Below are 27,912 nucleotides of genomic sequence, written 5' to 3'. Positions count from 1 at the left end.
ATCCTTATCCTGTTCTTGTTAAAGTGTAGGGTTTGGATGTCCACTAAATAATGTGTTTTGACCAGAGTATAACTGATATTTGATAGTTAGGCTCAGAGGCACACTGTCCCTCTGTTAATCAATATAAAGTTTACTTTTCGAGTCTGTAGATACCGGCTACAAGGGACGTTGACAATCCAATCCTAGCGCACTTGTCCGCCATCTAGCTGCTTATTGCACCCGGAATGGCCAGATACCCAAGCAATGGCGATTGATGAATTTTGGACTTGGTTCGAAATATGTGTTGTGAAAGAGTTTGCTTTTGGCAGTGTGAGATGATTGATGCTATTAATGATATGTTCCTTGGGGTCTCCCCCAGAATGCTGATGAGTATGAGCCGTTTACGAGACAGCTTAGATCTCTGCTTAAAACTCTACACTAGTCCAGTCGACGGTAAGATAGTTATGTTGCCAGCTCCTTCGAAAAGACGCCGGCCCCTGTTCTATCTTCCGTTTTCGACCCAGAAAATGAAGAGCTCGTTCCTCCGCAAGGGGGGTTTCCGCTCCAAGTTTTTCCTTCCACACAGCTATCACCTATCCGGCTGTGGCTGAAGAAGTTGCAATTCCCGGGGTTTGATTGCCCTTCTAGTTGCCGCATGCATGAGGTAAATGCCTATTAAAGCCAAATCCAAGATGTAGTTTATATTACACTAAGGCAGGCAGCATTTTGGTCATTATGATGTTGGCAGTTTTGAATGAATGTGAATGAATGTGAATGTGAATCTCCTAACAAAATTAACGTTTGCAGATGCAAAAGGAGCCGTATTGTCTTTCTCATTCTTTCCTCTTCTAAAAATGTTTTGAGTCCACATTTTGAATTAGGGTACTTCGTGTCTTCTTGTAAGGAAAATCAGTTTGGTCTTTTGTGAATTGCCACACAGACCAATTTACTGTGCCTACTGCAGGATACAGCCATGAGCAGAGTCCAAGAGTCTCACAGATTGTGGGTAAAAATTTAGCCGTTATCATGAGAACCAGCTTGTCCTGCAATAATCATGTATCCACAATTGAGAAACTCCTCCTGGGGAGTGCCAATTGTAGCCTTCCCTAAGTTTGCAGAGCAGCAGACCATGTTGCCAAGCCATCTAGTGATTGCCGGGTGTGAGCTGATTTTGGTGTGAGCAAACATCGACTCGATCCTGACATTCTTTACAACTTGGAGGCACATAAAAGTCGCACTTCAAATGGATACTTCTCTGTTTGTGAGTTTATTATGTTACTGCACATGAAAGTCGTCTCGCTGATTTATGGCGGATAGGTTCCATTTGCTGTTTTGAATTACACTTTAAATTAGTAGTATTCTATATATACTAAAACACACATACTATAACATTTAATAGACTTGTCAAAGTGGCGACCACATAAAACGGCAGGTGGTTGTGGCGGGCCAGGCCGCATTCATTTCCTGTGGGGAATTGCTTTGCTTTGGTTTCGTTTCTTAAGCGGGGCTGATACAAATTGATTTGTAATTAGTTGCAGTTGCAGTCAACAATATGATTAACTTGGCATTTGGCGTGGCCGACCAGGCACAGCCTACTCTGAGCATTGGGAGTTGTCTAAGGTTACAAGCCAGCCACGCGGCCACAGCTGTGCGCAGGCGTGGATGCGGCTCAACGAACAACATATCCACTTGAACGCTGACATGCATAAATTACATTCAAGGAATGCATTATCCTTAGTAATATCCTAAGAAATTGACAGTTCCTTAAAGTAGTCGGCTCTCAATGACATCTGTGGGCGTTCTTGTGACTTGCTGAAGCTGCTGTGGTTTACCCGAGTATCATCATCAGCATGTGTCAACAAATGTTGGACCGTCTAAGTATCCATAACATATCATATGCAGCCAGCCATACAATCCCCGACAGTCGACAGTTGTGCGCAGTTCGTGTCATAAATCAGGGCAGGAAAAGTGCATTAGCAGCTACATTTCAACGCTTTTTAGTTTATCGCTGTCGCTGTCTCTAATTGTTTATAATGCTTTCGTTTATTGAATTTATATAAAATACATGATGAGTTTTTCCACAATTTCACTAGTCAGTTATTAAATTAGACCTTAATCCACTTTGACACGCGCATATAAACATTAATTGAATTCACAAATGAGCAGTTTTTATTAAATTATAAATTAACTAATTACCATGTCGGTTATTATTATTGTTATTCTGTTTTATTTTTTTTATTTTTATCATTGTTTAACTTGATAACGTGACGTTTTTACACGCCTCAACAATTGGATTAAGTGCATAACATGAAATGGCATTTAAAATGGCGCTTTTAATATAAAAACACATACCAACAAAATCCGTTTGACTGTTTGTCGGTTATTCCGGTTTTATTTTAATTTAGTTAATGAAATGTTTTGTGTTCGGGATTTAAATGGTTGGGTTAACCAAAAAGTATAATGCCAACCAATTGTGAGAGCTGTAAATATAAATAAATAATTATTATCAGTTAATAGCATTTATAATTCAAAAGTAACGAATGAAAATTAATTTATGAGACAATTACAATATGATAAAGTCGAATAAAAAACAAGAGCATAGTAGTTGGATTATTATTAAATAAATTCTTTACATACTTACTCGATAGCCAAGTTCATCAAAAGTCTTTAACGAACTTTTCTCCCATGGACTTTTCGATTAGTTTCATTTGACTGACGTATTTCGACTTTCTTATCCAAGAATCTTAACTATCTAAGTAACTAAGCGTGAGCGTATCAAATTGATGAGAAATGCAGCAGTGTCTAATCATTAGCTGTTGTCACTGTTCCCACAAAGCCTTCCTTCCACCTTATCGCCAACATCAACACCCAAGAAAAGTCATCATTTTCTTTGCATAATGCAAGGGAAAAGGTCATATAACATTGGCCCAAATCATCATCATTCATATTCATGTATGGCATATAAAAACTGCCCCATAATTTCATTGCACCAACAAAACCCGGCAGACATTTAAACGCCTCCCCCCTCCCTCCTGCCGACGCAGTGCATTTATAATTTGATCGATTGCGCAGCGCTTCCAAACTACTTTGACATTAATTGACTCCAAATATGCACAAGCGCATGAAATTATGAAAATCTTATTAAAGTCAACCAGCCAGGCGAACACTGAACGAGCCTTTTGTTCGTCTAAAACCGAAAAAATTCACCGGGCAAACTTCATAAATGCTAATGTGCCTGGCTGCTCTGACGGCCGGCTAAGAAATGATTGATGGACTTAGCCAGGGCGACGAAAAAAAACTCGCCTGCTTTGGTTTGAGGTTTCTATTTACTATTGACTGCAAAATTATGCGGTGCACACCTACAGCCAACGGCAAAAAAGGGATCAATTCCCGAAAAAAAACGTCCTAGCACAAAATTTCACCTTTTACCTTTAAGGCACATTTTCGGCAACTCCTTGATCCAATTTAATCCCACGGCTTAGGCACAACGAGCTGGGCTTAAGCGTATTAACGCATGTTGCAACATGTTTACTAGGACCTAACAAAGATTTAGTTATTATACTGCTGGGCAGCATAGCAAATATTTTGAGGTTGCCGCCCTTTGTATGCGAATTCGGTTGCGTAGAGGCGGTTCTACAATGATCTATGGCAGGACAATTCCTTTGACGGCAGAGTTCTTTAGAAATAAGAGCGGGAGTTGTTAAGACAAAATATACATGTTTGTAGTTGGATTATCATAGCAACTATTACCTTAGCCGCCCATTTTTCTGTTAACTTCCGCAGGGGCACAGCTAATTCTCATTAAAACTCATGCTGAGTACCTATACTCAAATTATACATCGTGCTAAATTGAAATGTATTTCTATTTGTTCAAGAAAAACCTTTTAAGCAATATTAAAAATTGATTGTCCTGACGGATTGGTGGTCAATGCAAGGCCCAAAGCGCAGGAGCCAGACAGCTGAACGTATTCCTGAAGCTTTCGGAAAAATCAACGGCCAAGGAGAAAGTCGTAGTTAAAGTTTGTAGGAAAAACATCGAAAACAATACAGCCAAGGGTCTAAGTATCGCGCCAACAAGGGAGAAGTCGCCGGTTCAACTCCGTCTGTTTTTATTTACTTAATATACTTATTTTTTTGGATAATTTCTTTAATAACTAAAATTATCTAAATTAAATCAGAGGTAATGTAAAACTCTTACTGTAATAAGATTTCACAATAAACATTTCAGAAACTAGTTTTAAATATAACGAGTCAATTTACACTTATCTAACTTTTGATTCAGCAAGCGGCTTGCATTTATGTATTACTCAAGCAATCCTCACATGGAAAGCAATTTGCTTAGCCTAGCTCCAACCCGACTCACACGAAAGTCCAACAAGAATAAATGTATTCTCAGCTCTATTGTACATTATCAGACAGACCCCGTCTAACTTCCTGTTTTGTATGTGGAGTCCTGTGCGTGTGGCGCCGTAAAAAACATTTTGTGTAAATGCGGCGCAAACAAGCTCGAGACTAATTACTGCACAAGATAACAGCAGAAAGCAGACCGCACCAGGATAATAATCTAAGCAAATTTATCAACAGTCGAAACGGACACACACACACACTTAAGGATTGAAATGGAAAGGCCCGTGTGGGTGTGTACAAAGCAAAAAAAAAACACACACACACAAAATAAAGGCACATAAAAATATAAAAGCCTTGTGCTTTGCATGTGTGCAACACCAAGGAAGACATACACAAAAGGATACAAGTGAAAAATTATGCGATGGAGACTCGAACAGACAAAAAGCAAACCAACAAATAGGCTAAAGGGCCCCCCAGCATTCTGTACAGTTATTTGTTAAGTGTGAACTTGAGGCAAAATCATGCCACGTGCCGCAGCCCAACAGAATAGGACGCACAGCGCATACACGAGCTGGGATTCACCAAGGAAAAACAGACACATTTCCATCGCCAAAACGAAACTTTAATACGCTTACATTGTGCGTAAGTGTTTTATTATGGAAGAGATTAAATTTAGTTGAAAAGCTGTTTCACTAAAATAAGTAACAAAATTAAAATCGGAAGCTATCTAGTTTCAGATACAATGTTGTTTCAGATAATGTTACATATACTCTTGATTCGATCTTTCAGGGTAAATAATAAAAGCAAAGCAGTGTAGTTTTTAAATGGATTTAACTTAAAATATCTTATATAGGATTGGCCAAAAAGTCGAGTAGTCAAGTCTAGGATCGTAATATACTACAATATTTCTCTTAATCGTAGACTATTTCTCTTAATCATAATATGAACTTTCTGTTGAGGGATCGACCAGAATAATGCAAACGCAACGCTTAAAGATTATTTGTATTAATGAATATTTTAGTTATTTAGTGGGAAACTTTAACATACATCTTTCAAAGTACGCATTTAAAAATCTTATCAAAAAAATAAATAAATAATCGTTTAAAATTACGCAGGAAAGTATATTTCCTTGAAGTCCCAATCATTCAAACAAAGTAATTATACCCTTCGCATAAATCGGCAACTGGGAGAAAATTGCATGTTGCTCGAGTAAAATAACAAAAATTTGTTTTTTCACACAAATAACGAGAAGCCAAAAGGCCTCCAAAAAATGTCTGATAATAACACCCGCAATGCCCACCCACATTCTCCCACAAGGAACGCCTAAGTAACAGCTTTTTAGCATAAATTTCCAGTTACACGGCAGGAAGTCGTCGTGCGTCAGTTGCTTGCCACAATTTCCATTAGCAGCAAGCGCCACATGTGACGTTCCCGCTGCCAGGACATTTGACATTTTAAGGAGCGCCAAGAGCGAGTGGCCCACAGGTGAGCCCCAGAAGTCGAAGCCCTGCCCCGACTTGACATGTCAACTGTGTGTATAGCACGCACAATTTGAGTTGAAATTCTCAAAGGTAAAATAAATATATAAGCGATGGACTAACAGTAAATACACATAACTGAATAGCAGCATGGCCAAGGAAGGGCAAACAAATGCAAGGAAAAACCTGCAACGGCGCTGCCAAGTCCCAGTTCTCAGCTCGCTCTCTCTCCGTGCTATTTCCAGAGGTTACCGTATCCCCTGTTGCCGTGCACACCTGTGGTAAACGCTCAAATTTCAATGAAATGTTGAAATAGAAATTAAATGCCAGACCGCATTTTAGACTAATGCCAAAATTGCGCGCTCCCAACGTGCTCGTATCAGCTTACAGCAGCAACAGCATCCCTCGCCTCCCACTCCAAGGTACAGGTATCCTGTTTATGGCAGGCAACCTGAATCAACCACAACATATACACCTATTTCCTCTGTGCAACGCGGTGTCACATGAGACGCTTGCCAAAATAAATAAAAAAATATGTATACATATATATATTGAATACACCTCCCGTGCTCAACCACAATGCCAAGGAAGTGGCGGCCCAAAAGACAGGAACAACCCAACACTTAGTTTCGGAAATGGCCCATAGCTGCCTCCGAGCTGCCTTCGAGCTGCCTGCTGATGTGGCAGTCCCTAATAGTCGGTGGTCTGGGCCCAGTTAAGTGTTTTGCATTTGCCATGCACAAAGCACCTTTGGCATGTGCAAAATTTAGATGGATTCTCGATAAGTTTATGCCAGGCAAAACGATTATAAGCGATTCGTCGATATTTGTCAAAGGCAAAAGGTAAATTGAGTGCATGCGGGCATCAGGCCTTAGCCTAGGAATCATTTGCGTAGATAATAATCGACAAGGAAGCGTGTTGAGGTCAGGTAAAGAGTAATATTAACCTGAAACGAGTGTGTGCCCGACTAGCTGATATCCTCTAATCAGTTGCGGTAACAAAGATAAGAACTTTAGCTGGGAGAAATACGGAGAAATATTTGTGGTGCCTCAAGCCTTTTATGCCTTAAAGCCAATCTACAAGATATGCTCAGAAAACAGTTAATTAACATCGATATATATCAAAATATATCGGGTAATTGGGTAAACTATATTGTACTTGAAATATACGCAACTCCAGACGGACAAACGCATGATAATCCCAAATATATATATATTTACTTTCTGGATTAAGAGAAGCACGCATTTTTCTGTCACATAAATTTGCACAAAACAAGTATACCCTTTTGCCAGTTTTCAATGGATACAGGGTATACAAATATTCAAAATATCTATCAAATATTTATGCACATCCCCTATAATGTAATTGTGCATGAACGATGTTGACAGCATTTAAAAGACAAGTTTTAAGAAAACTTGAAATATTAAAAATCAATATAAATGGATTTTAAAAATATATCAAATATAATATAATTACTTTTTTGTACCTAACCTAGTTAGACGCAAACAGGACTCAAAGTTAAAATAATAAATTATAAATGAAATAAAGATATATTTGTCAAACTTAAATATTTTTATAAAATTAATTATTTAAAAATGAGGTCCCTTTAATTGAGGACACAATATCAAATCTTAGTCTGATATTGCTGGGATTGCTTAAAGGTAACTCTTGGATTTTCGATATAGATTATACCAGATATAGATATCAAAATTTATATTTAATTCTTTTTTCATTTTGAATAATTCACATGTTAACCTTCACAGCATGCCTTACCGGCTGCTAATTAATCATCAGACCAAGAGTCTCCCACCTCCAATAGTTTTCCACGTATTTTCAGCTGTCAAATCAGACCGCGCCGCACAAATCAGGCGGCACAGTACTTGAAATCCACTTTTGGCCAGTGGCCGACCAACATTAATAACGCTTCAGTAGCGCCGCACAATTGACAATACGTCGAGCTCGACCGAAGGAAACAGAATCAGAACAAAACCAATAGTCGATGCTTTTCAATAAAAACTTCCGACAAAGGCTGCACAACAATTGGCCAACAAACGGACAAAAGACGCACAAAATTACAGCGCACGTTGAGAGTCTGGATTTGATTACGAGGAACCAAAGTGAAACTACGTCCATGGGCCGAGTCCGGCCCCTTGCATTTGTCATGCATGCGCCCAGAGAGAGTCCTGCATGGGGCAATTCGCAAGTTGAGCCGAGTCGAACAATTAGTCCACGCCCTTGAGCATTTTTACACCTGGTAATTGCTCCACAAAACGTCGTGTAATTTTTCTTTAACGAATCTCAAATGACTTTTGCCTCGACCCTCGACCATTGTTGCCCAATCTTGACCGCAAGGACTCCGCCAGCTCGGATGCTGCCCGTAAATGTGTTATTGTTTTTGGTTTTGTATTTTTCAGCTGCATGCAATGAAACATTCGCATTGCTTACTTTATTAAAGCATTGGAGACATTTATGGCCCTGGTCATATACTATATGTATGTTATATAGGGTATGCCGGAGCAACATTTTTGTTTCATGATTAATGCGCTTCGTCCTTGCTACAATGCTGGCAATTTGGTTTTGTGTGCAACTGTGTTTCTATTGAGGCATTGTGCATCTGTAGGCGTTCTGAGCTGGTCGCTTTGTCGGCACAGCACCTTTTTTCTTTACACCTTGAGACGGCTGCTTCTTTTGAGTTAATGCGTTTACAATGAGGCACAGTGCTGACTTTTGAGTTATTGTTGTTGTTCCCAGGAATTGGCCCTTTACAACAATTGGCCAGCCAGAAAATGGGTCACATACAAGTTGAAGTATTATAATCAACGCTGTGCAAACTTTTACCCATTCAAAGCTGATGGCTTTTCAATAAACCATTTCAGCTAAATCGCTGGGTCATCAGCTTGATGACGACACAGTGCGTCCCATTATGGACCACTTTCCGGGCCCAATTAGAGAGAGTGCAGAGTTGATCTTAAATTCAATTTAAAATGCATCAGACTGTTTACCGTAATAATATCAACACATTTATGCTGGATGCTCCCTACCCGCAGTTTTATCTCATATATATACATACATATATATCCATATTATTGCCCCCAAGCGCCAAAGCAGCCGATCTCTGCGCAGGCGCACAACCCGCGACCAGTTTCAGTTTCAATTTCAGTTTTAGCTCTCTTCTTCCACATGCACCAGGTGCAATACCTTAATGAGCTTTTGTTGTTGTTGTTGTCCAGCTTAACGAGTGGCCGACGCTGTCTGCGCCTGCGGCTGCTGCGTTTTATTTTTTTTCTGTAACGCAAACGTGGCTGCAGCTTAAATAAATTTCAACTTGGCACTTTTTTGTAAGCAACACGCAGGATTTTTTGTCGGCGGGACAGCTGTTTATACCCTGTTCCAATTTGATTAGATTGGGTATGCACAAGGGTTTATTTGATTTCCTTAATATAAGGCAGTCCATATCTTCATATTTTATTATTAGCTGTTAGCGGGAAAGCTGCTAATACCCTGTTCCATTTTGATTAGACTAGGTATACCCAAGATTTATTTGATTTCCTTATGCAGTTAAGCACTCCATATTCTCAGCTCTTATTAAAACTTGAGACATAATAATTTGCAATATGTTTTTCAAAAGAAATATATTTTGAAGCGACCGACAGCCCCACAAAGCACCTTTTCAGACTTAGAGGAAAAAAGGAGAGAGAGCCCAAAAAGGAAAGAAATCTATAAATATCCCAGTCACCATAACAAAACGGATTATCCCACAAGCTAACAAATAGAAAAACAGAATATATTTCGCAAATAATTCACATCAGGTAAAGTAGGCAAAGGTTAAGGCAACATAAAAGTCAAATTAAAAAATAAATAAGAAAAAATAATTTGAATACAAAAAGATTATACTCAAAGTATGTACATATTGGCAGAACCAATTTCAAATTCGACATAAATATAATCGAGCCCCAAAAGTAAAGCAATCTCTGATTTAGTACAAACTGCAGGGTATTTCATAGTCAAGCACATTGAGCTTCACATTTATTCGGTTCCACATCATTTATGTTAAATTCTTAGTTGAATATTGTGTTTTTTTTTTCTTGTAGCTTATTCGCGTTCGCGTTGTTTATGCAGTTAACTGATATTTTTGCATGCCAGATAAAAGTTGTGTGTGCTGTACCTGTGCGCGCATCTGTTATCCTGACAGCAGGTGAGGTGAGGTGAGGCGAGTCCTGCCGCTGCTCGCACGCTGGGGAGGTAATCGATCTTTTGTGGTTTATTTACATCCGTTATTGAAATTCGCTTTTTTGCCCTTTGTTGTTGTTGTTGTTGTCGGTCGCCTTTGTTTTATGAATTGGCTTTGTAGTCCTTGCTGTTATTGTTGTTGCTGTCGTATTGATGACAATTGCAGTTTGTGGCATGCAGCTGGGCCCCATTTACATCCGGTGCGCGCTTTTTACAGCAGATTTTTTTTCTTCCGATTTTTTGTTTAAATTTGCAGCCGGCGGAAGTTAAAAACATATATCCGAGTTCTTTAATACTAGAGTTTACTGATTTGTTTAGGCAACGCAAATTTAGAAAACTGTGAGCTTATTTATGTTTAGAAGGAACAACCAAAAGATATCATGAAGTAATATCTGTGCTTGGTCGAGAATAGATACAATTTATAGACCAAAAGTTTAAAAGATTCAACACAATATATGTGAAGTTATTTAAAAATCAATTTTATTGACTGAAGTTCCTGTAATACCATAACAAGAATTTCTAAGATTATTTCCCACAGTCGCGCTTTGGTAATGCCCAGGCGTCATTCGCTTGAACTTGCCTCACCTGTCCTTAAATTACCAACTCCATGCATAATCAACAATTTCACTGGCAGCAATACCAAATTATATATTTGTAGCATGACTGCCACAGAAATATGCATGTATCCAATACGCAGGGGCACTAAAATTCACCTGTCCACACGGATTTCTAACTTTTAATACATAAATTAATGCTTTAAGCAAAACACAAAGCAATCCACGACATTAAAAAGATAAAGACCTGCACACACACACGGACACAGGTATATTGGGATTCCACCTGCAGTCCAACATTCAACAGCAACATATAATAATCCCATCAACATTTTTGGATACGCTTTGCAAATGAATTGTAGCGCGGTCGAGCCGTTCAATAAGCGGCAAAGTCGACCAGCCTGACCAGACCAAAGCGGGAGGGGAATGGAGACGGGGACCGGGACCGGGACCGGGCCACAAAGCGTGGATAATAATAATGTGGAACCGAAAATGTGCTGGGATCGCTCAGGACTGACGGCTAGCGAGTGGCGACGACGACGACGACGACGATGCGGACTGTAAAGTTCTGCATTTGCACCTGCAACACGGTTGCTGCAGAATTTTTTGATGAGCCGTGCGTGGCTTATAATTAAATTGAAGTTGTAGATACAATTTGATATCAACGCCGTTGAGCTACATAAAACATATATGTATTCAAAATTAAACAATGGCTAAACGTGCATTTTAAATGCCTTGGTATATACATTTCACAGAAAGGACCAATGTGAAAGTAATTAAAACGAACAATTTAAACTGAAGCAAGAAAAATTCTTCCATTTAAGCCAAATTGTATTGGAGTGTGAATTCTAAATGTGTGAAAATAAACAAAATGTGAATATCATTTTAAATAGATATCTCAAAAACAAAACAACCAACTGCAGCCCAATTCGAAATCTTTTCCATAGGCACTTTTTAAGTCAATCCCTTCTCGATCGCTTCACTTTTATGCTCGAGTCCGTCTGACAACTTATTTTCGGGCCACACATTTACATTAAATAGGAAAAAGTACAAATTTAATGTTGGCCTTAACCGAAAAACTGCATTTAAATGCCGTTGCCATTGTCAAATAAATCAAATTTCCAACACACACACACAGACACACGTATTTCTTGGCCCAGTCGCGATTGTATGCAAAAAACAGAAAGAGAACAAAAAAAAAATAATAATAAATGCCGCAGGTGGCCACAAACTGGCGGCCGTTTGTCCATTTGTCCATTTGTCCTTTCAACGTTCCAAGTGTTTGTCTTTGCATCCAGTTGGACAAATTTACATGCGCGCCTCGCACACAAAGAGGCAGCCGCAGGTAGGCCCGGCTGTACATTCCAGGCCGGGCACAGTGGACAATGGCCACACGTCGATATTCAAATAGTTTTTTTTCCCACTCTTATTCCATTTCATTTTTTGTTGTTGTTGTTGCGCTGCCTGCTCAAGGCACACATTCGGGCATTAAGCGTAGCGGGCAAATATATATTAAATGAAAAAAACTTGTAAAGGATGTTTGGTCGTGTGATTTCCGCTTTTGTAATGCTCATTATCCTTTGTCCTGATGTGTGACAAACGCCTGGACACAGCTGTGTGGATGGGTGTCCTATTATTTTAGAGTGCTGACCTTAAGCCTTGTGAGAGAGCACAGCAGAAGTAAATCAATCAAACAGCTACCCAAATGCAGTTGCAAAATGTCAATTAAATTTTCTGGAAGATAATCAAGTGCGTCAGGCATTCAATTTGTTAGAAATTTCCCAATTTGTTCCATAAGCGTTTTCCATCTGATAAATTTGATGTGTTTGGTTTGCAAAAGCTTTCCCTTTTCCTTCAGATATGCAAACTGCAGTTTTATGTAGCATCTATGACCTATATAATATCTCTGTTTCTGAGCTCACTTCCTGACTAAAAGTGATTCCTAATTGGATTTACACATATAGCCAATGTTAGCTTTGAAGTACTTTTAAACAAAAGCTTTGTTCGCGACTCATAGGAGCCATAAATGATAACAGTCCGATTATATACACATATATGATAAGTGGGGAGGATGGGCAAACTCGTTATTAAGAATTATATTAACAATTTAAACAGTTATATGATATAGAGGACTGATAAATATTAGATTTTGCCTATAACAAAAAGCATAGTGAAGCACTTAAATGCCAAGTTAATTCGAGATATCTTGTCAAACGGAAATGTTGTGCATAGAGGAACTTTATTTCTGATTAATCATTTCTATGACAGCTATATTTATATATATATAATTTTGATGGATATGTTGCATTTTAATAAACAATTCCTTAATGTCAACCGTGTGGCAACCCTAGTATCGATAAGTAGAACTAGATCTTAAGAACAATATCGATATGTAAAACCTCACATGCACATATACATATATTTTCTCAAACTCTTTCTCAAAAAACTGAAAATTCCAGACAATCTAGTAAATGTTAAGACAGATGAAAAGATACAATTTATACGTGCTGTTGTTGAGAAAATTGATGCGTCAATTACTGGCCAAAATTTGAACAAACCTAACACAGCGAAAGGAGATGTAGTTGAGACATGTCTGGAGCATTGTTCTAAATCAATACCTTTTGTCTGCAATATGAAAGATAATCCAATTGACCTGAAATATCCCAGTATTTTCCTCTTCAAAATCACATGGGCAATCTTAGAAGACAAAAACAATGAGTTTACCAAGGACTATAAGGAGAAAATAAGATCAGCATGGGAGGCTCCACTGTATCTCCAAGACAATCCAAATGAACCAACAGCAGCAATACGGACGAGTGCCTATAGACTTGGGGTTATCATCTCTAAGGAAATTAAATGTGGTTGCCTATACGAAAACAAGGACTTCCCCAAGTTAAATGAAATAATGAATAAATGTGAAAAAATTGAGACTATTGTGGAGCTACAACACCAGCAAAATCGTGCACTAATATGGGAAACACTTGGAGACATCTTCAAGTTACGCAAGGAATTAACAGAAACCTTTTGGAGGGGAGTAATAAATGAAATTTTCGCATCGTCACCAGCGTCTGATTTGATTAGACAGTACATTTTTCATCATACATAAAATAAATGTTTGTACATTTCATTTATGCGGATGTGTTTCTACAATAAATTGTAACTGAAAGAAATTATAACTTTATTTTTTAACTATAAGTCCTATGTCAAGACATATAGACCGGACCGACTTTGTCGGATATCGAGATACTGATGCAAGTTTAGTTTGCGCAAGGATATCAATATAAAGATGTTGTTCAAATTTACTAAAAAACCAAACATTTTTAAAAAATATATTTTAATTTTGGTTTTGGGGAACTTGCAACAGCAACAACATGCGTCTGCAACATGCAACACTGACATTTGGGTAATTTATGGGCCGCAGGCTGCAGTAGGAATGTTTCACAAATTGCCAAGTCATTTTGCTACTTATCGCAATTAGTTTGTGTTTGTTTAATTATAAAAATAGTTTGGCAAACAAAGTTTTGTGCGCTGACATTTATTGGGCGTGTTGCTTGCCCCACACTCCACACCCGTCCTTAGCTCATCAAAGCAAACTTTTTCGGCATTGGCAGAATGAAAAGTGAAAAGTAAAAGAGAAGCGAAAAAAAAAACAACGTAAAATGAGAAACTAACAAATTTTTATTTAATTTTTGCAACGTTTCGTTTCGTTTGCTATGCAAAAATTTGGCGCTTTTGATGCGCTTTTAATTAGCCCTCTCCCCGCATGGAATAACGCAAAAATCCGCTGTCAATTGGTTGTTGTCTTTGTTTTTCTATGCTGATTCGTATTGCACTTTGATTCCGTCGCTCACGCTCTTCCACTCCACCCAGTCAATCGCATGCAAATGAGCGCTCGCTCACACGGCGACAGCGTCCAGGTGTGCGGACCAGGTGCGCAATATGGATGCGGTGGGTTTTTGAACGTTTTACGTTTTTAGTTTTATGCTGCGAAAATTGGAGTGTCCTTTGCATATTCAACAGCATGCAAATGAACTGCACTCAGCCTGCAATTACAACACCACTCGGTGTTTGCAATGGAGTTTGATGGGATGCAGCCCACTGCATTCCTCTTTGCATTCTGCACCCCATTGGAAATGAGTATAGAAAGAGTATAAAACAATTTGGCCTATAAAACAGCAGCCCTTTAAAGCACCCATATCTGCCTGGAACGGATAATAAACGGACAAACCTCGTTCCTATGAAAGAAGACAACACTCGAAACAGTAAATACTCAGTTAACATATGGCTTATAATTCAGTTTAAAATTACTCAGTTTTTATAAGCAATTATTTGTACTTTCTGAGCCAGCTGATGTAGTAGTCCGATATTAGAAATTTATCAGATATGTTGGAAAATATTGAAACTCATAATTGCTAAGTTTGCTCAAGATATCTTCGGAAACAAAAAAGGTGTCTATAAACATATCATTTTTCGACCGACTTTTGCAATAAAGCTAGTCTGATGGCAATCTCTCATCCAAAAAGTATAGGAAAGCTTGTAAATGCTAGGTTTAGTTAGGATTAATCAAAACATAACACAAGCAAATTCAATTTTGATTCGATTTCTCTCCTACGATATAGTAGTCCGATGATAATAATAGTCTAAAAGAATAACGCTTTGGTCAATATATCTTAAAACATAAAAACGTTTCCATAAAAGAAATTAAATTTTGAATGGCCCCTAATATGATATAGTTTTTTGCAAGAAGACGAACCTAACATTCGGACCGACTGGCCTTATCGTTCAACTCGGGCTATAGAATGAATATTAACATCCTTTAGCTAATAAGAGTTAAACATACCTGTTTTTCCTATAAGACTATTCCCGCGCTTTGTCTGTGCTGGCGGCTGCGGCTATCGCTGCCGCTGCTGCGGCCTGCGTCGAATGATGCTTAGCGACCGCTTCTTGGGCTTTGCTTAGCTGTATATATCCTTCATGTGCACGCGAACGCAGCTCGCTTTCGACGCTTTTGTTAACAGATTTGGAAATGACCGCCTTGATTTTTTGCGTTTCATTAAATTTTCCCTTCTTGGCTTGTATAGGAGCATCTGCAAAACATATGAAAATACCGCATGTTAGCAATTGCAACCTGTTGCCGAAGTGCGCTACTCACTTGCTCTGCGTGTGAACGCTGCTTGTTTCTGCTGCTTCTTCTTGTTCTGTATGGCAGCAGGTAATTTGGCTTTTTTAAATTTACCTTGAGGCATTTTTATAGTTATAATAAACTAAATATAAGCAATTTAAGTTCTTGCACAAAAAGCACGTTTAGGAAATTTCTACCAGCTGATGCCCGATATGTTGTGGAGGTCGGTCAATAGTTTGTCTGATTCGTCTGTTAACGCAAAAATGAGCATGTTAACGTAATAACATCAACTGTTATATTCCTTTAACCCTCAGTAGTGCTCCTGATTTAAGCTCAGCAAATAATTTCTAATTAAATCAGTAAACGTAAGGTTTACAATTGTTTAAAAAATGCGCTCTATTTTCAAACGTTTGTTAGTTCTTCAGTAGTCATCTGATGTAGTAGCCCGATCTTCGAAGATATAAGATAAAATATGATAGAAAATAGTTACACTAAGTGTGGTCAAGATATCTTGAGAAACAAAAATATTCTCCATACAGTGCTGAATTTTCAATAATTTTTGAATAGCAACTATATAGACAGACATTTGCAAAGATTCGTGAGGATGTAGTTTTCATAGCAGACATACGACCGACTGGCTTTATAGGTCAAGTCTGGTTAGAATGAATATTAATAGCCTTTAGCTGATAAGAGGTTAACATACCTGTTTTTCATATAAGACTATTCCCGCGCTTTGCCAAACTGCGCCACTCACTTGCTCTGCGTCTGAACGCTGCCTGTTTATTCTTGTTCTGTATGGCAGCAGGTAATTTATCTTTTTTAAATTTACTTTGTGGCATTTTTACAGCGCAAATAAACCAAATGAACGCAATTAAAATTCTTGCAAATAAAACACGATGCAGAAAATTCTACCAGCAGATGCCCGATAATTGGTGGAGGTCGGCGAATAGTTGGTCTTATTGGACTGTTATGGCAAAAGAAGGCCTGTAACCTAATAACATCAACACTTGAGTAAATTTACTCCACAGTGCTCCTCATTTAAGCTCATAACATTGTTTTGAATCATGCCGCTTTTATTTAAATTCGGACTACAAGTTAAATGGCTTTGGTTAATTAAATTTATGTATAAAGTCAATCAGATTATATAAATGTATCTTTTAATGTCTTAAGCATACAGACCGATAAGCAATCAACCGAGTTTATTCAACGTATATTATTTACTCGCTTAACTACAAAAACAAATTGTACATTCAATGCAATACGCAAATTATTGTTTTGATATTTTGTTTAACAGGAAATAATTTAACATTTAAAAGCGTTGAATATTTTAAATTGTTATTGTGTTATTTTAAACTGTTTCTTTTCTTTTACATATATTTAAATTTATATTTTTAATTTTTTGTTCATACACATAACTACAATCTACAACGCGTTTCGGATTTAAACTCGTATTTGTATTTAATTTTTGCTGTTTTGTCTTTGCTCGCTTGGCGCGCGCGTTTACTCACTTTGTGATTAATGCATTATTTTTTATAAAAATAGTTTTACAAAACTTTAGTTAATTATTTTATGTGTATGTACGCAATGTGTATATATATGTATATAGATATATACACACACATATAGATATAATATATATATATTAAACAATTAACTCAATTTTCCGACTATAATGCCAGTTACAACTAATCCTATTATCACAGCAATCACTAAAAGTATCAGTATCTTACGGCGGTGGCTATTACGACTGGCAGCCGCCTTCTGAAGCTCACTGCGTCCCTCCTCCACGTCAGCGGCCGTTCGATCAATAAGCGTTTCCATGTTATCTGCGATATGGAATGATATTAAATTGTGTCAATATTTTAAATCTCTATTTATGATGTTTCTATTTGATTTAGGCAAAATTATCGACAGCTGATCGATCAGCTGCACAACTGTTAACGAAAATTATTTCAATTTTGCCAAGATACGATATTGAGCTCCATTATCAATATCGTATTTTAAAGGTAATTAAATTTTTTATGATGTTTCGATACGATAATGATATTCCTCTATTTGATTTAGGCAAAATTATCGACAGCTGATCGATCAGCTGCACAACTGTTATCGAAAATTATTTAAATTTTGCCAATATACGATATTGAGCTTTATTATCAATGTCGTATTTTAAAGGTAATGCAATTTGTTAGCGACTGCCAAAGTGTACTCACCCACCACCTCCCGCTGCTCGACCACCATAGTACTTATCTTGTTCATAATAACATTAACATCGAGTATATCGGCCTCAATTTGTTCGACCTGGCGCTGACGCTCGACGAGCATAGAATGCTGCTGCTCCAGTTCGGCTTGATCCTGACGCTGCAGCTGCAGCAGCTCCGTTCTGGCCGACATGACAGACTCACGCTCAGCCTCGGCGGCCATCTGATAGCTTTGTCGCGTTGCCTGCGATATGCGCTTCTGCAGCATTGAGTATTTCTCGACAACGTCTTGAAATCCTTGGGTGAGCTTGTCCAGCTGCAGCTTCTGCTGGCGATCACCATGGCGCACCACCGCCTGCAGCCGCTGCAAATCCTGACTGGTGGTCTGGACGCGCGCATTGCTCTTCGTATTAATGCTGTGTATCTTCTCGCGCAATGCCGACAAATCCTTGGCAGTGCCTATGAGTTTTAGCTGCTTCTCCAGCTGCTTGGTGCTGCTGTGTATCGATGTGATATTGTGGCCAATATCCTCGCTCAGCGACACGAACTCTGTGGGACTGAAGCCGGAATTGCCACTGGAGGCAGCGGCAAAGCTCACCTCGGGCGTGGCACTGGATGTAGCACCATAATCGCGATGCGTGCCACCGGCTGGATTGTTCAATGCCTGCGCCATGATTATTGGTGTCTGGTCACTCTTGTACTATGTGTGTATGTCGGTGTGTATGTGTGTGTTAGCCTGGTCACTCTAGTTCTCTGTGTCGGTTGTACAAAACTGTCTTTGGTGTTGCTTCGTTGTTTTTTGTGGGTGGTGCGTGGTCGTTGGGTTCTATGACGCGACTGTCTGCGAATGTAGAGTGCTTTACTTTAGCTATGTGAGGGCACAAAGACCGCAACTATCTACAAACTAATGCGCTTCGCATTACACAAACAAACAAACTCGAACTGGAGCCAAACAAATGATTCACTTCAACAGAGAGTTTATCAGACATGCTAACATATGACCAACATGCACACAAACATATGTACTAGTGTGTATATATGAAGGCATGTATGTGTATGCGGGCTCACATCAACACCAAAACACAAACACACGCACACACAGTTTACACTCGTACAGATGGTATGACTTTGGCTTTGGCTGCCAGCAGCTATATGGCTTCCAATTATTAGTATAAGTTACCTAGGATTTACTTCAGTGGGCGAGTTGATTTCCAGTTTCTTTTCAACTAATTTGCCCAGTGCGCAAGCCTTTCACTGCATTACACACAAGGACAGAACTTGTTATCGATAATTGCGATACGCATTAGCGCATTTATCGTAGCTTTGCAGCCCTGCACGCAGACAAAATTAGACAGCACTGAACATTGATAAGCAAAAATTGGCGCGCGAAACTTACCCCCTCCTTATAGCTAATGGTATTCCTTAAATTTTCTCAATTTAAGCCCAATTTGTAAATGGCTCCAATGAAACTAATGTTTTGGACTTAAATATGAGGTGGTCCAAGAAGTTGGGCGATCCGTCCGGCTCTTTCACCATATATCGATAACGATTTCTCATGCCCACTTAAATAAACCACATACCACGGCAGGTTCATATTGGAATCTCTTATCCATGTTAAACGCCACACGTGGGGTATAAAAAAACGAATGATTTTGTTTACGTTGTTTTGTAATTCCGTAGCTCTAACGTACAGAGTTATGCTAAAAGGTAAAAATCCTCATTACTCTTGTCCCCTAATCTGCTGCTGCTGCTGTCCGGCTGGCATGTTATTTAGTGGGTCTTGGCGGCCAAACGCTTGTCGCGCTCTTCCGAGATGCTCAGCTTAACACCCTTGCCCTTTGGCAGCGAGATGTAAGGCTTGTTGCCCTTGCCAATGATGAACACGTTGGTCAAACGAGTGGCAAACACATGACCCTGCGAATCCTTAATGTGCACAATATCGAAGGAGCCGGGATGACGCTCACGGTTGACAACGGTGCCAACACGTCCCAAATTCCTGCCTCCAGTGATCATGCAGAGGTTGCCTGTGAATCGGAATATGAAAGTTTTGTTATACTCATAGCTTGATATTAACTTGGATATTGTAAATGTAATTGCACGTAAAAGTTACTGAAATTGCTGGCAAAATGCAAAAATCAGAGACCGTCGTATCAAAAATTGCTATTGGCTTTGTATTTGAACCACGCAACTTAATAGAAAGCGTTTTGTGGTCTTCGAACCAGCCAAGTTTAACGTTTAAATGATGCACCTACCCGAATCGAACTTGATGTAGTCGGTGATCTTGCCGGTAGCAATGTCCACCTGCACGGTATCGTTGGCATGCACCAGAGGATCGGGATAGCGGATGGTGCGGCCATCGTGCGTCACCAGGAATGGCACGCCCTTGGCACCCAATTGTGTCTTGCGCACCTTGCACAGCTTGTACTGCAATAAAAAGAATATGAATTTAGAATATAAAGTTCTAAATGTGGATCCAAGCTAATAATATCTTGGTTGATTTGTAATTGCACGTAAAAGTTACTGAAACGGCTGGTAAAATGCACAGTTCAGAGACCGTCGTATCAAAAATTGCTATGGGCTTCATTTTGAACCAATTGGCGTACTGGAAAACGCTAAACGGTCTTCGATAAAGCCCGCCGTATGCGGACCCATCTTTCATTGAACTTACCTTGGCCTCCTCAGCGGAAATGCGATGAATGGTGAAACGTCCCTTCACATCATAGACCAGACGGAAGAACTCACCAGTCTTCTCAATGGTGATGACATCTATCATATAAATTATAAACGATTAAAAACTGAAACGTTGTTCCGAGTGCGAGTCAACTTACCCATGAAGCCGGCTGGGTAGGTGGGATCCGTGCGCACCTTGCCATCAACCTTGATCAGGCGCTGCATGACAATTTTGGTCACCTCGGCGCCGTTGAGAGCGTACTTAAGACGATTTCTCAGGAAGATCAACAGCGGCAGCGACTCGCGCAGCTTGTGTGGACCGGTTGAGGGACGTGGGGCGAAAACGCCGCCCAATTTGTCCAACATCCATGCCTTTGGTGCGGCTAAACGCTTCAAATGTTTCTTAGGTCCACGAGCCTACAAAAACGATGTACAAAAACCAGTTAACAATCAATTCAACGGATTTCAAGCAAACGACTGCAACAACAAACAAAAACTCCAAAGTTTTTCATTTAAACACACGCACGTTTACATAAATGCTCACAGAATCAACAATTGCACAGTTTATAGCGTAATTTGCATTACATTTCACTGGATTTTTGTTTGTATTGCGCGTCGATGGCAGTGTATTTATATTCCATTTATATTTTCAGCCTTACCATCTCGTACGATACGTAAAAAAGGAAAGGAAGTTGGTGAGCTGTCAAAGCATTTGACAGCTGCTCGCAGCGTTGCCAGCTTGGTTATTTAAGTGTGACCGATACACCACAAAATAGTGCTGTGAAATGTTTATCTGCTTAGGGTTGAAATTCAAAATACATAATTACTACTTTTACAATTGTTTATTTTTTTTCTTTATATATATATTAATCAATAATGCTCTCAAACGCACATAATATTCGTTTTAGGTATCATTAATTACATTCTGTAAAACCTACTTAGACATTAAACGGTAGTGTTCTAAGCAAACATTGTTGCCTAATAACTGTAGCAACATGCACATTATCAAACTTTTCTTTAGTTTGATTTTTTTTTTTTAAAGGGTTTTTTTTTTTGTAAAAGCACAATGGCTTTTTATTTGTTATTGTAATATTTTTGTTTTTTTTTTTTTTGAGAAATTTCTTGTTTTTGTACATAATACAAATTGTATTTATCATGCACGAATTCTTGTTATAATAGGTTTCGACGCGCAATGTGACTTAAACGTATGAAATAAATTGTTAGAAATATTAATTAATGTATGCAAATATGAATGTTATGTTAGTGATTAAATGGCTACGCATGTCTGTCTGAATGTCAGGGTGTCGTATGCATATGTATTTTTTATTTGTATGAGGGATCGCATTGTGTTAACGTTTATATTCTTTCTTCTTCTCCTGTTTAATTTAGTCAGTTTATTGTAGCCGTTTGCTGTTGCTCAGTCCAACTTTTTCATGGATTTCAATGCCCGCTCGCGCAGCTGTTTCTCCAAATCCTCATTGATGCCAGGGCCGCCAGTGAGCATCAGCGGCAGCTTTCCATTCCGCTTGCCAGCCCTCGTTGAGAGCTCTGCATCGTCATCAGCGCTGCTCTGGGAGCTGCTCTCTTGCCGATGCTTGGCGCTGCTGCTGCTCTTTCGCTTATGCTTCTTATGCTTCTTGCTTTTCTTGCTATGCTTCTTGTGTTTCTTGTGTTTCTTCTTCTTGGACGACGACTCAGCCTCCGATGCAGAGTCGCTGTCGCTAGTATCTGCTGCTGCTTTCTTTGACTTCTTGCGTTTCTTTTTGGGCAGACGTTCTTCCTCAGACTCGCTTGCATCCCCGCCGCCGCCGGCGCCGCCACCACCGCCGCTGCCATCTCTGCGCGACTTTTTATGACTTCGCTTGCGGCTCCGGTCCAAGCTTCTTTGCTTCTCCACCAATGCCTCTGGCGGCACCACCTCGCTGGACGTGCTGCGCTGCAGTTTCTTGTCCCCGCTTCGACGCTGCTTTTCCTTCTCTCCCCTGCTTGCAGTCGTTTCGTCTTTGCGCTTAAGCTGCGACTTCTTCTTGTGCCTCTCATCGCTGCTGTCGTCGCTGTGCTCACTGCTGCTGCTGCTGGCCGAGCTGCGCGACACTTTGGCCTTGCTAGAGCTCTTGGCTCTTGGCTCCGTCGCTGAGGCTTTAGCCTTTTGGCTCTTGCCGCCCGGCGCCGAGCGACGCGATTGATGACGCTTCTTCGGCAGCTGCTGATCCTCATTATCGCTGTCATCGCTGTCCTCGGCGCTGCTATCCGAGCTGCTGCTTTGACTATTGTCGCGAGCTTTCTTTGGTGCTGCGGCAGCGCCAGCGCTAACGACGCTGCGCTCATGCGATTTAAGGAACGGCGATGGGGTGCGCGAAAGGCTGGCAAAACTACGGCGCGCTGGCTGCGATAGCTGCTGTGACGACGGCGGCTGCGACAGCGACTGCGGCGGTTGCGGCAGCAGCGGTTGCTGTGACTCCGATTTGCGCTGCGGCGGCTGCTGCTCTGTGGGCGGCAGAGTCGGCGGCGGCTCTTCGCGGCAGAGATCAATGGTGTTGACCGAGGGACCGGCAAACTCAACGGACCGACGCACTGCAGCGGGACTTGCACGTCGGCGCTGCTGCTGCTGCCGCTGTCGCGAGTTGGAACGACTGCGACTATGCGGACTGCGACTACGGCTGCGACTGCGTTTCGTTGGACGTGCGCTGGAGCGACTGCGGCTGCGACTGCGATTCCTGGGCAATGGACTAGCACTGCGCTGCTGCTGACGACGCGCGGCCGGACTAGCACTGCCGGAACTGGAGCGTCGTACGCGTTGCTGCTGCTGTTGATTGCGCATCGCCGCCATCGGCTGACGCTGGTCGGGATGATTCTGATCCCAGCGATTAAAGTTGCCCTGCGGCGAGCCGCGTCGGTCGAAGCGACGTCCCGGCGAGAACTGCTTGCGGAACTGTTGTCCCTGCTGCTGATTGCCCTGAGCGCCAGGCGATCCACGGCGATCGCGGGAGTAACGATGTTGACCGCCACCCGGCGGCGACTGGCGTCGATCAAAGCGTCGTCCGCCATTGGGACTGTTGTGCCTGGCCTGCCAGTGTATGCGTCCGCCGCCCCGCTGATTGGGACTGCCTCCGCGATATTGTTGCTGCCACATGTTGCGATGGTTGCCGCCACCGCGCCCGCGACCACCACCGCCCCCGCGGAAATGCATCTGCGGCGAGCGACGGCGATTGTTAAAACTGTTTGAAGGAAATTGCGAATAACAATTCATTTAGTAACAATTGCAAAATATCAAGAAAAGATGTATATTTATTTGTCACAACTAGACAGTAGGCAGTATCGAGTACATATGTATATCTTGTCTTTTTCTGAGTAGACACTTTGACAAGGCGACATACTTAATGACAACGATGTCAAAAGTTATATTTAACCAGTCGAAATAGTCTTCAAGGCTTCTCTATTCGATACTTGCTTGTTGAGAGCTTAACAAGGAACAAAAAAAGCGTACGCCGAAGATTACCCTTGTGGACATAAGGATATCACGAGGAGTATTGGATTCTTAGTAAATCTAATAAATGCTGTGCTTGGTCAAGATATCTTAAAATCCATAATTTACGTTTTTTAAATAAATTTCAACCTATCTTTATTATATACAGCCCTCAAACTGTTGATACGTACTGCCTGCAACAAATTTCATGACAAACGCCCTTTCCAAGGATTTAAAATACAAGTATTTTCGGCTACCAAGGATTATAAGCAGAGTTTCATCTATGTGCAGCTATATTATATTGTGATTCGATCGGGCCAGTTCCGTCATATGTAACAAATGCAACTGTGAGCTAGGAATATTTAGACGGATCTATATATATTGACATATAGACGGTTGTTAGTACTGATGTTTGATGATAAAATGTCATCTACAAGGATTTAAAAGGAGGCTACCAAGGATTGCATGCAGATTAGCTTATCCGTAGGAATAAAGCAGAAAAGACTGCATGATCTTATGTATTCCGAAATTTAGCTGTTCTTTCCTGATTTTTAATTGATCCCCAGTTTTAAATAACGCATTATTAATATATCCCTAAGAAATTGTCCTGTGAATAATTATCTAATATATATGCATTAATTTTTAATTTTCGTATGAAAAATCTTTACCTATCCGAATAGAATATTTATTAGAATGAGATCTATAACAAATGTGTTCCAGTTCACGATAATGAGATTTACTTGAAAACTGTTGCTCATAGAAAATTTGTATTATTTGATTCTAATTGTCTCTAAAATCGAAACGTTTATACAGATGCAGATCAGGAGCTTAACCCCACAACAGAGTTGAGTATTTTCTATTTGCAATCATATAACATTTAAGAGATATTCTTACCGCCTGGGTGATCTGGAGTAGCGCATGGGCGATCTGGAGAGCATGCGGGAGCGCGAGCGACGGCGGGAATTGGAACGCTGAAAGCGTCCGCCACCACCGCCGCCATTATCCTGACGCATTGGACTGCGTCCGCGCGGCGAAAAGCGTCTGCCATGAGGCGGTGGTCGTCGTCCACCGCCACTGCCACCGAATTGCCGGGCGCGACCATCGCCACGCTCAATGGAGCTGGCGGAACCGTCACGATTATTGCGATATTGTCGCTTATTCTGAACGCTGTTCTTGTTGCGTCGATGCTCAAACTGTTGATCCTGCTGGCGTTCTGGGGACAGGGAGATGCTACTGGCCCGAGAACGTGAGCTACGCCGACGTCGATTGCTGCGAGCCGACGAGCGCGAGGAGCTGCGCGAACGAGAACGCGCCGCTGGCGAGCCTTTACCGCCGCTGCGGGATCTGGAAAAGCAAAAGCCATCATTTGTTATTGTTATCGTTGACAAGGAATTACTAGGATGTTGATATCTAAGTAAATCCCTGACTGCAAAATCGAATTTAAGCAATGATAATATTAAATGAAATAGGTTTCTTTAAGCTATCATAGGAACAATATTTCAATTTTAGAATTAATATCTCATCTATTATTCAAGTTAACCAAGACTTACAAATATAAATATGATTGTAGGATTTGGCTAAAAACGTATTAAAATGGAACGTATTTATCGTGCATTATATATTATACATATGTATGCAAGAATATTGCCAACATTCTTCGCTTGGACTATAAAAAATAGAAACGTGTTCAACAACGTCCAAGTTACCTTCAGTATTAAAGTATAAAGATAACTTATAGCTTATAGGATCAGATGGACAGCTGTTGGACATTTAAATGCCTTTTGCAAGCTTAATATATCCTCATAGAAACAGGTCTACAATTCGTTCACATATATCTTAATGCCTCAACTAGCCCAGATATGATTTGCTTTCTGAAAATATATGCTTATCTTTGATAATCCTAGTTTGTAAATAAAACGAATTTAAACGCCAACTGCAAGATATCAACATCCCTTTGTAGGTTTGATTGTGATTTAATACCTGGAGCGACTGCGCGATGAACGCGAATGCGAACGTGAGCGTGATTTGGCCTTCGATTTGGATTTGGGCGCTGCTGCAGGCGACGACTTCTGTACAGAGTGACGTCCATTTAGAGTTTTGGTAGTGCCAGCAGCATCCGTTGAGGCAGCTCGTTGCGCTGAGCGGTTGGAACGTGAGCGGGAATGTGAGCGGCGGCGACTTGTACGACGTTCTCTGGACGCGCCGCGTCCACCGCCCGCCGATCCCGCTGCGTTTGATGTCCCGCCTGCAGCACCGGGTGAGCCACCACCGCGTTTGCGAAGGCGCGCCGCTGCATTTGCGGCCGCTTCGCGTGCTGCACTGTTGATGGGCCCCACGGCGCTGCCATTGTTGGACGTTGCTACCATTTTGGGGGCTGAACGACTGCGGGAACGCGACTTGGATCTGTCGTGACGTCGCTGCTTGTCCCGTGAGCGCGACGGGGATCGTGAGCGGGAACGAGAACGTGATAAATCACGTTGACGCTGCTGCTGGCGCTGCTTTTGTTGCTCCTCCTCGCGCTTGAGTATCTCGTCCTTTTTCTGCTGTATAAATTCTGCGGGTATGCCGCTGTCGCTCTCCTGTGCCGAGAGCAGCAGCGCCCAAAGTTCACCCATAAATTGGCGCGCATTGCGTCCGTTAAGAAAGCCGGTCATATTAATTTGCATTTTTTTGGGACAGGGATATTTCTCCTCCTCCAGCTGATTGTATACAAACTCAACGACGACATCGTCCTCAATGTGTAGGATGTCAGTTATTTTTTTACTTATCCAAGGTCGCAGCACGTCCAGCTTCACTTTGGACATGTCCACGCGCTTGTTGAGGCAATCACCGAATTTCATTTGCTTCATTAGCTTCTTTTCCTTGTCGCTAAAGCGCGTGTCCTGCTGCTGGTTGGTGCCCTAAAAACAAAAACAAATAGATAACATAAGGACACGAAACTTAGTTTGCTTAAATGAATCACACATTTTTAATTGTTTTACGAATTCAAACATTTTGGGGAGCAATTGTGATGTATTTTGGGCACCATTGAGGTGAGCTTTGCACGAGAGATTATAAAGAGAACAAAATTATGCTCAACTTAGTACTGCTTATTAAAGGGAATGCTTTACACATACATGCGCGTGCCCCCGGGAATTTGGCAAAGCCTTGCTTGAGTAAAAGGAGACGCAAAGAGCGGAAATATTGCATAGAACAACATAACCAACGCAACACCGCTGCTGCTGATCATGAAAACAGACTCTCATGTTTGTTCAGCTAGCTCTCTTGGTGTGCAGTTTTGCAGCGCCGTTTATCGATTGTCCGTTGGCCGCATTATAAGCAACCCGCAGCGCATAAGGCGTAACAACAACGTACCGTGAACATCATTTTGAAGATGAACGCTTTTGCAGTCGCTAGCGTTACGTGGTTTCAACTGGGCCGGCTTATTTGCGTTGTTTTTATTTCATGCCACAATTAATGCGCGCGCTCGCTGATCAACAAAGTTCTGTAATATTTAACTGTAACCCGGCACCACGCAACAAAATTGTCACCTATACACACTCAACACACACATGCACACACACGCAAAACACTCAGCGCGTTTGTGTTAGTGCGAGTGCGAAGCGACGAAGTATGCGGCGCTAAATGCACGAAAAACACCTTTGTAATAAGTGTAATTACACAATGCAACTATTTAACTATGCGCGAAATTACACTTGCTGCTCTTTTGCCGATTTTTAATTGCTCGTTTTCTAAATTTTCGCTAAAAATTTATGCGTGTAGCTAGAGCTGGCACGACAGAAAACGATACACGGCAAGCAAGTGATGAGACGATAGTTGTAGCGGCAGCGCATTCACTTTACACAAATCGTATCGATAGCCATGTTTT

The 27,912-nt window shown here is 40.8% G+C and overlaps 4 protein-coding genes and 2 non-coding genes across 6 annotated transcripts; all 6 read right to left on the bottom strand.

The window, feature by feature from the left end:
- Window positions 1–2,000: 2,000 nt before the first annotated feature.
- LOC135433425 (uncharacterized) lies at window positions 2,001–16,603 on the bottom strand. The gene is made up of 4 exons (XM_064689493.1): window positions 16,414–16,603; window positions 15,741–16,160; window positions 15,429–15,675; window positions 2,001–2,459 (listed from the first exon to the last, which is right to left on the bottom strand). The coding sequence occupies exons 2-3, from the start codon at window positions 15,832–15,834 to the stop codon at window positions 15,446–15,448; spliced, it is 324 nt and encodes a 107-aa protein (XP_064545563.1). The 5' UTR covers window positions 15,835–16,160; window positions 16,414–16,603; the 3' UTR covers window positions 2,001–2,459; window positions 15,429–15,445.
- A 242-nt stretch (window positions 16,604–16,845) lies between these two features.
- Syx13 (syntaxin 13) lies at window positions 16,846–19,213 on the bottom strand. Its single transcript, XM_064689490.1, has 3 exons — window positions 19,089–19,213; window positions 17,921–18,749; window positions 16,846–17,536 (listed from the first exon to the last, which is right to left on the bottom strand). The coding sequence occupies exons 2-3, from the start codon at window positions 18,579–18,581 to the stop codon at window positions 17,361–17,363; spliced, it is 837 nt and encodes a 278-aa protein (XP_064545560.1). The 5' UTR covers window positions 18,582–18,749; window positions 19,089–19,213; the 3' UTR covers window positions 16,846–17,360.
- Window positions 19,214–19,558: 345 nt separating this feature from the next.
- Window positions 19,559–21,370, bottom strand: RpS4 (ribosomal protein S4). The gene is made up of 5 exons (XM_064689491.1): window positions 21,238–21,370; window positions 20,737–20,995; window positions 20,577–20,674; window positions 20,161–20,332; window positions 19,559–19,932 (listed from the first exon to the last, which is right to left on the bottom strand). The coding sequence occupies exons 1-5, from the start codon at window positions 21,238–21,240 to the stop codon at window positions 19,679–19,681; spliced, it is 786 nt and encodes a 261-aa protein (XP_064545561.1). The 5' UTR covers window positions 21,241–21,370; the 3' UTR covers window positions 19,559–19,678.
- On the bottom strand, window positions 19,994–20,137 carry LOC135433777 (small nucleolar RNA psi28S-3327). Its single transcript, XR_010437143.1, has one exon. It is a non-coding gene; the product is annotated as a small nucleolar RNA psi28S-3327 (small nucleolar RNA).
- LOC135433776 (small nucleolar RNA psi28S-3327) lies at window positions 20,405–20,547 on the bottom strand. Its single transcript, XR_010437142.1, has one exon. It is a non-coding gene; the product is annotated as a small nucleolar RNA psi28S-3327 (small nucleolar RNA).
- Window positions 21,371–21,405: 35 nt separating the features above from the next.
- Srrm1 (Serine-arginine repetitive matrix 1) lies at window positions 21,406–27,846 on the bottom strand. The gene is made up of 4 exons (XM_064689494.1): window positions 27,399–27,846; window positions 26,025–26,944; window positions 24,939–25,388; window positions 21,406–23,796 (listed from the first exon to the last, which is right to left on the bottom strand). The coding sequence occupies exons 1-4, from the start codon at window positions 27,408–27,410 to the stop codon at window positions 21,996–21,998; spliced, it is 3,183 nt and encodes a 1,060-aa protein (XP_064545564.1). The 5' UTR covers window positions 27,411–27,846; the 3' UTR covers window positions 21,406–21,995.
- Between the last annotated feature and the right edge of the window lie 66 nt (window positions 27,847–27,912).

The sequence above is a fragment of the Drosophila montana genome, unplaced genomic scaffold (assembly GCF_035044405.1).
Source record: "Drosophila montana isolate Dmon_TW-CO22-7 unplaced genomic scaffold, ASM3504440v1 contig_3218_1, whole genome shotgun sequence".
NCBI lineage: Eukaryota > Metazoa > Arthropoda > Insecta > Diptera > Drosophilidae > Drosophila > Drosophila montana.
This window is presented reverse-complemented; position numbering and strand designations above follow the sequence as displayed.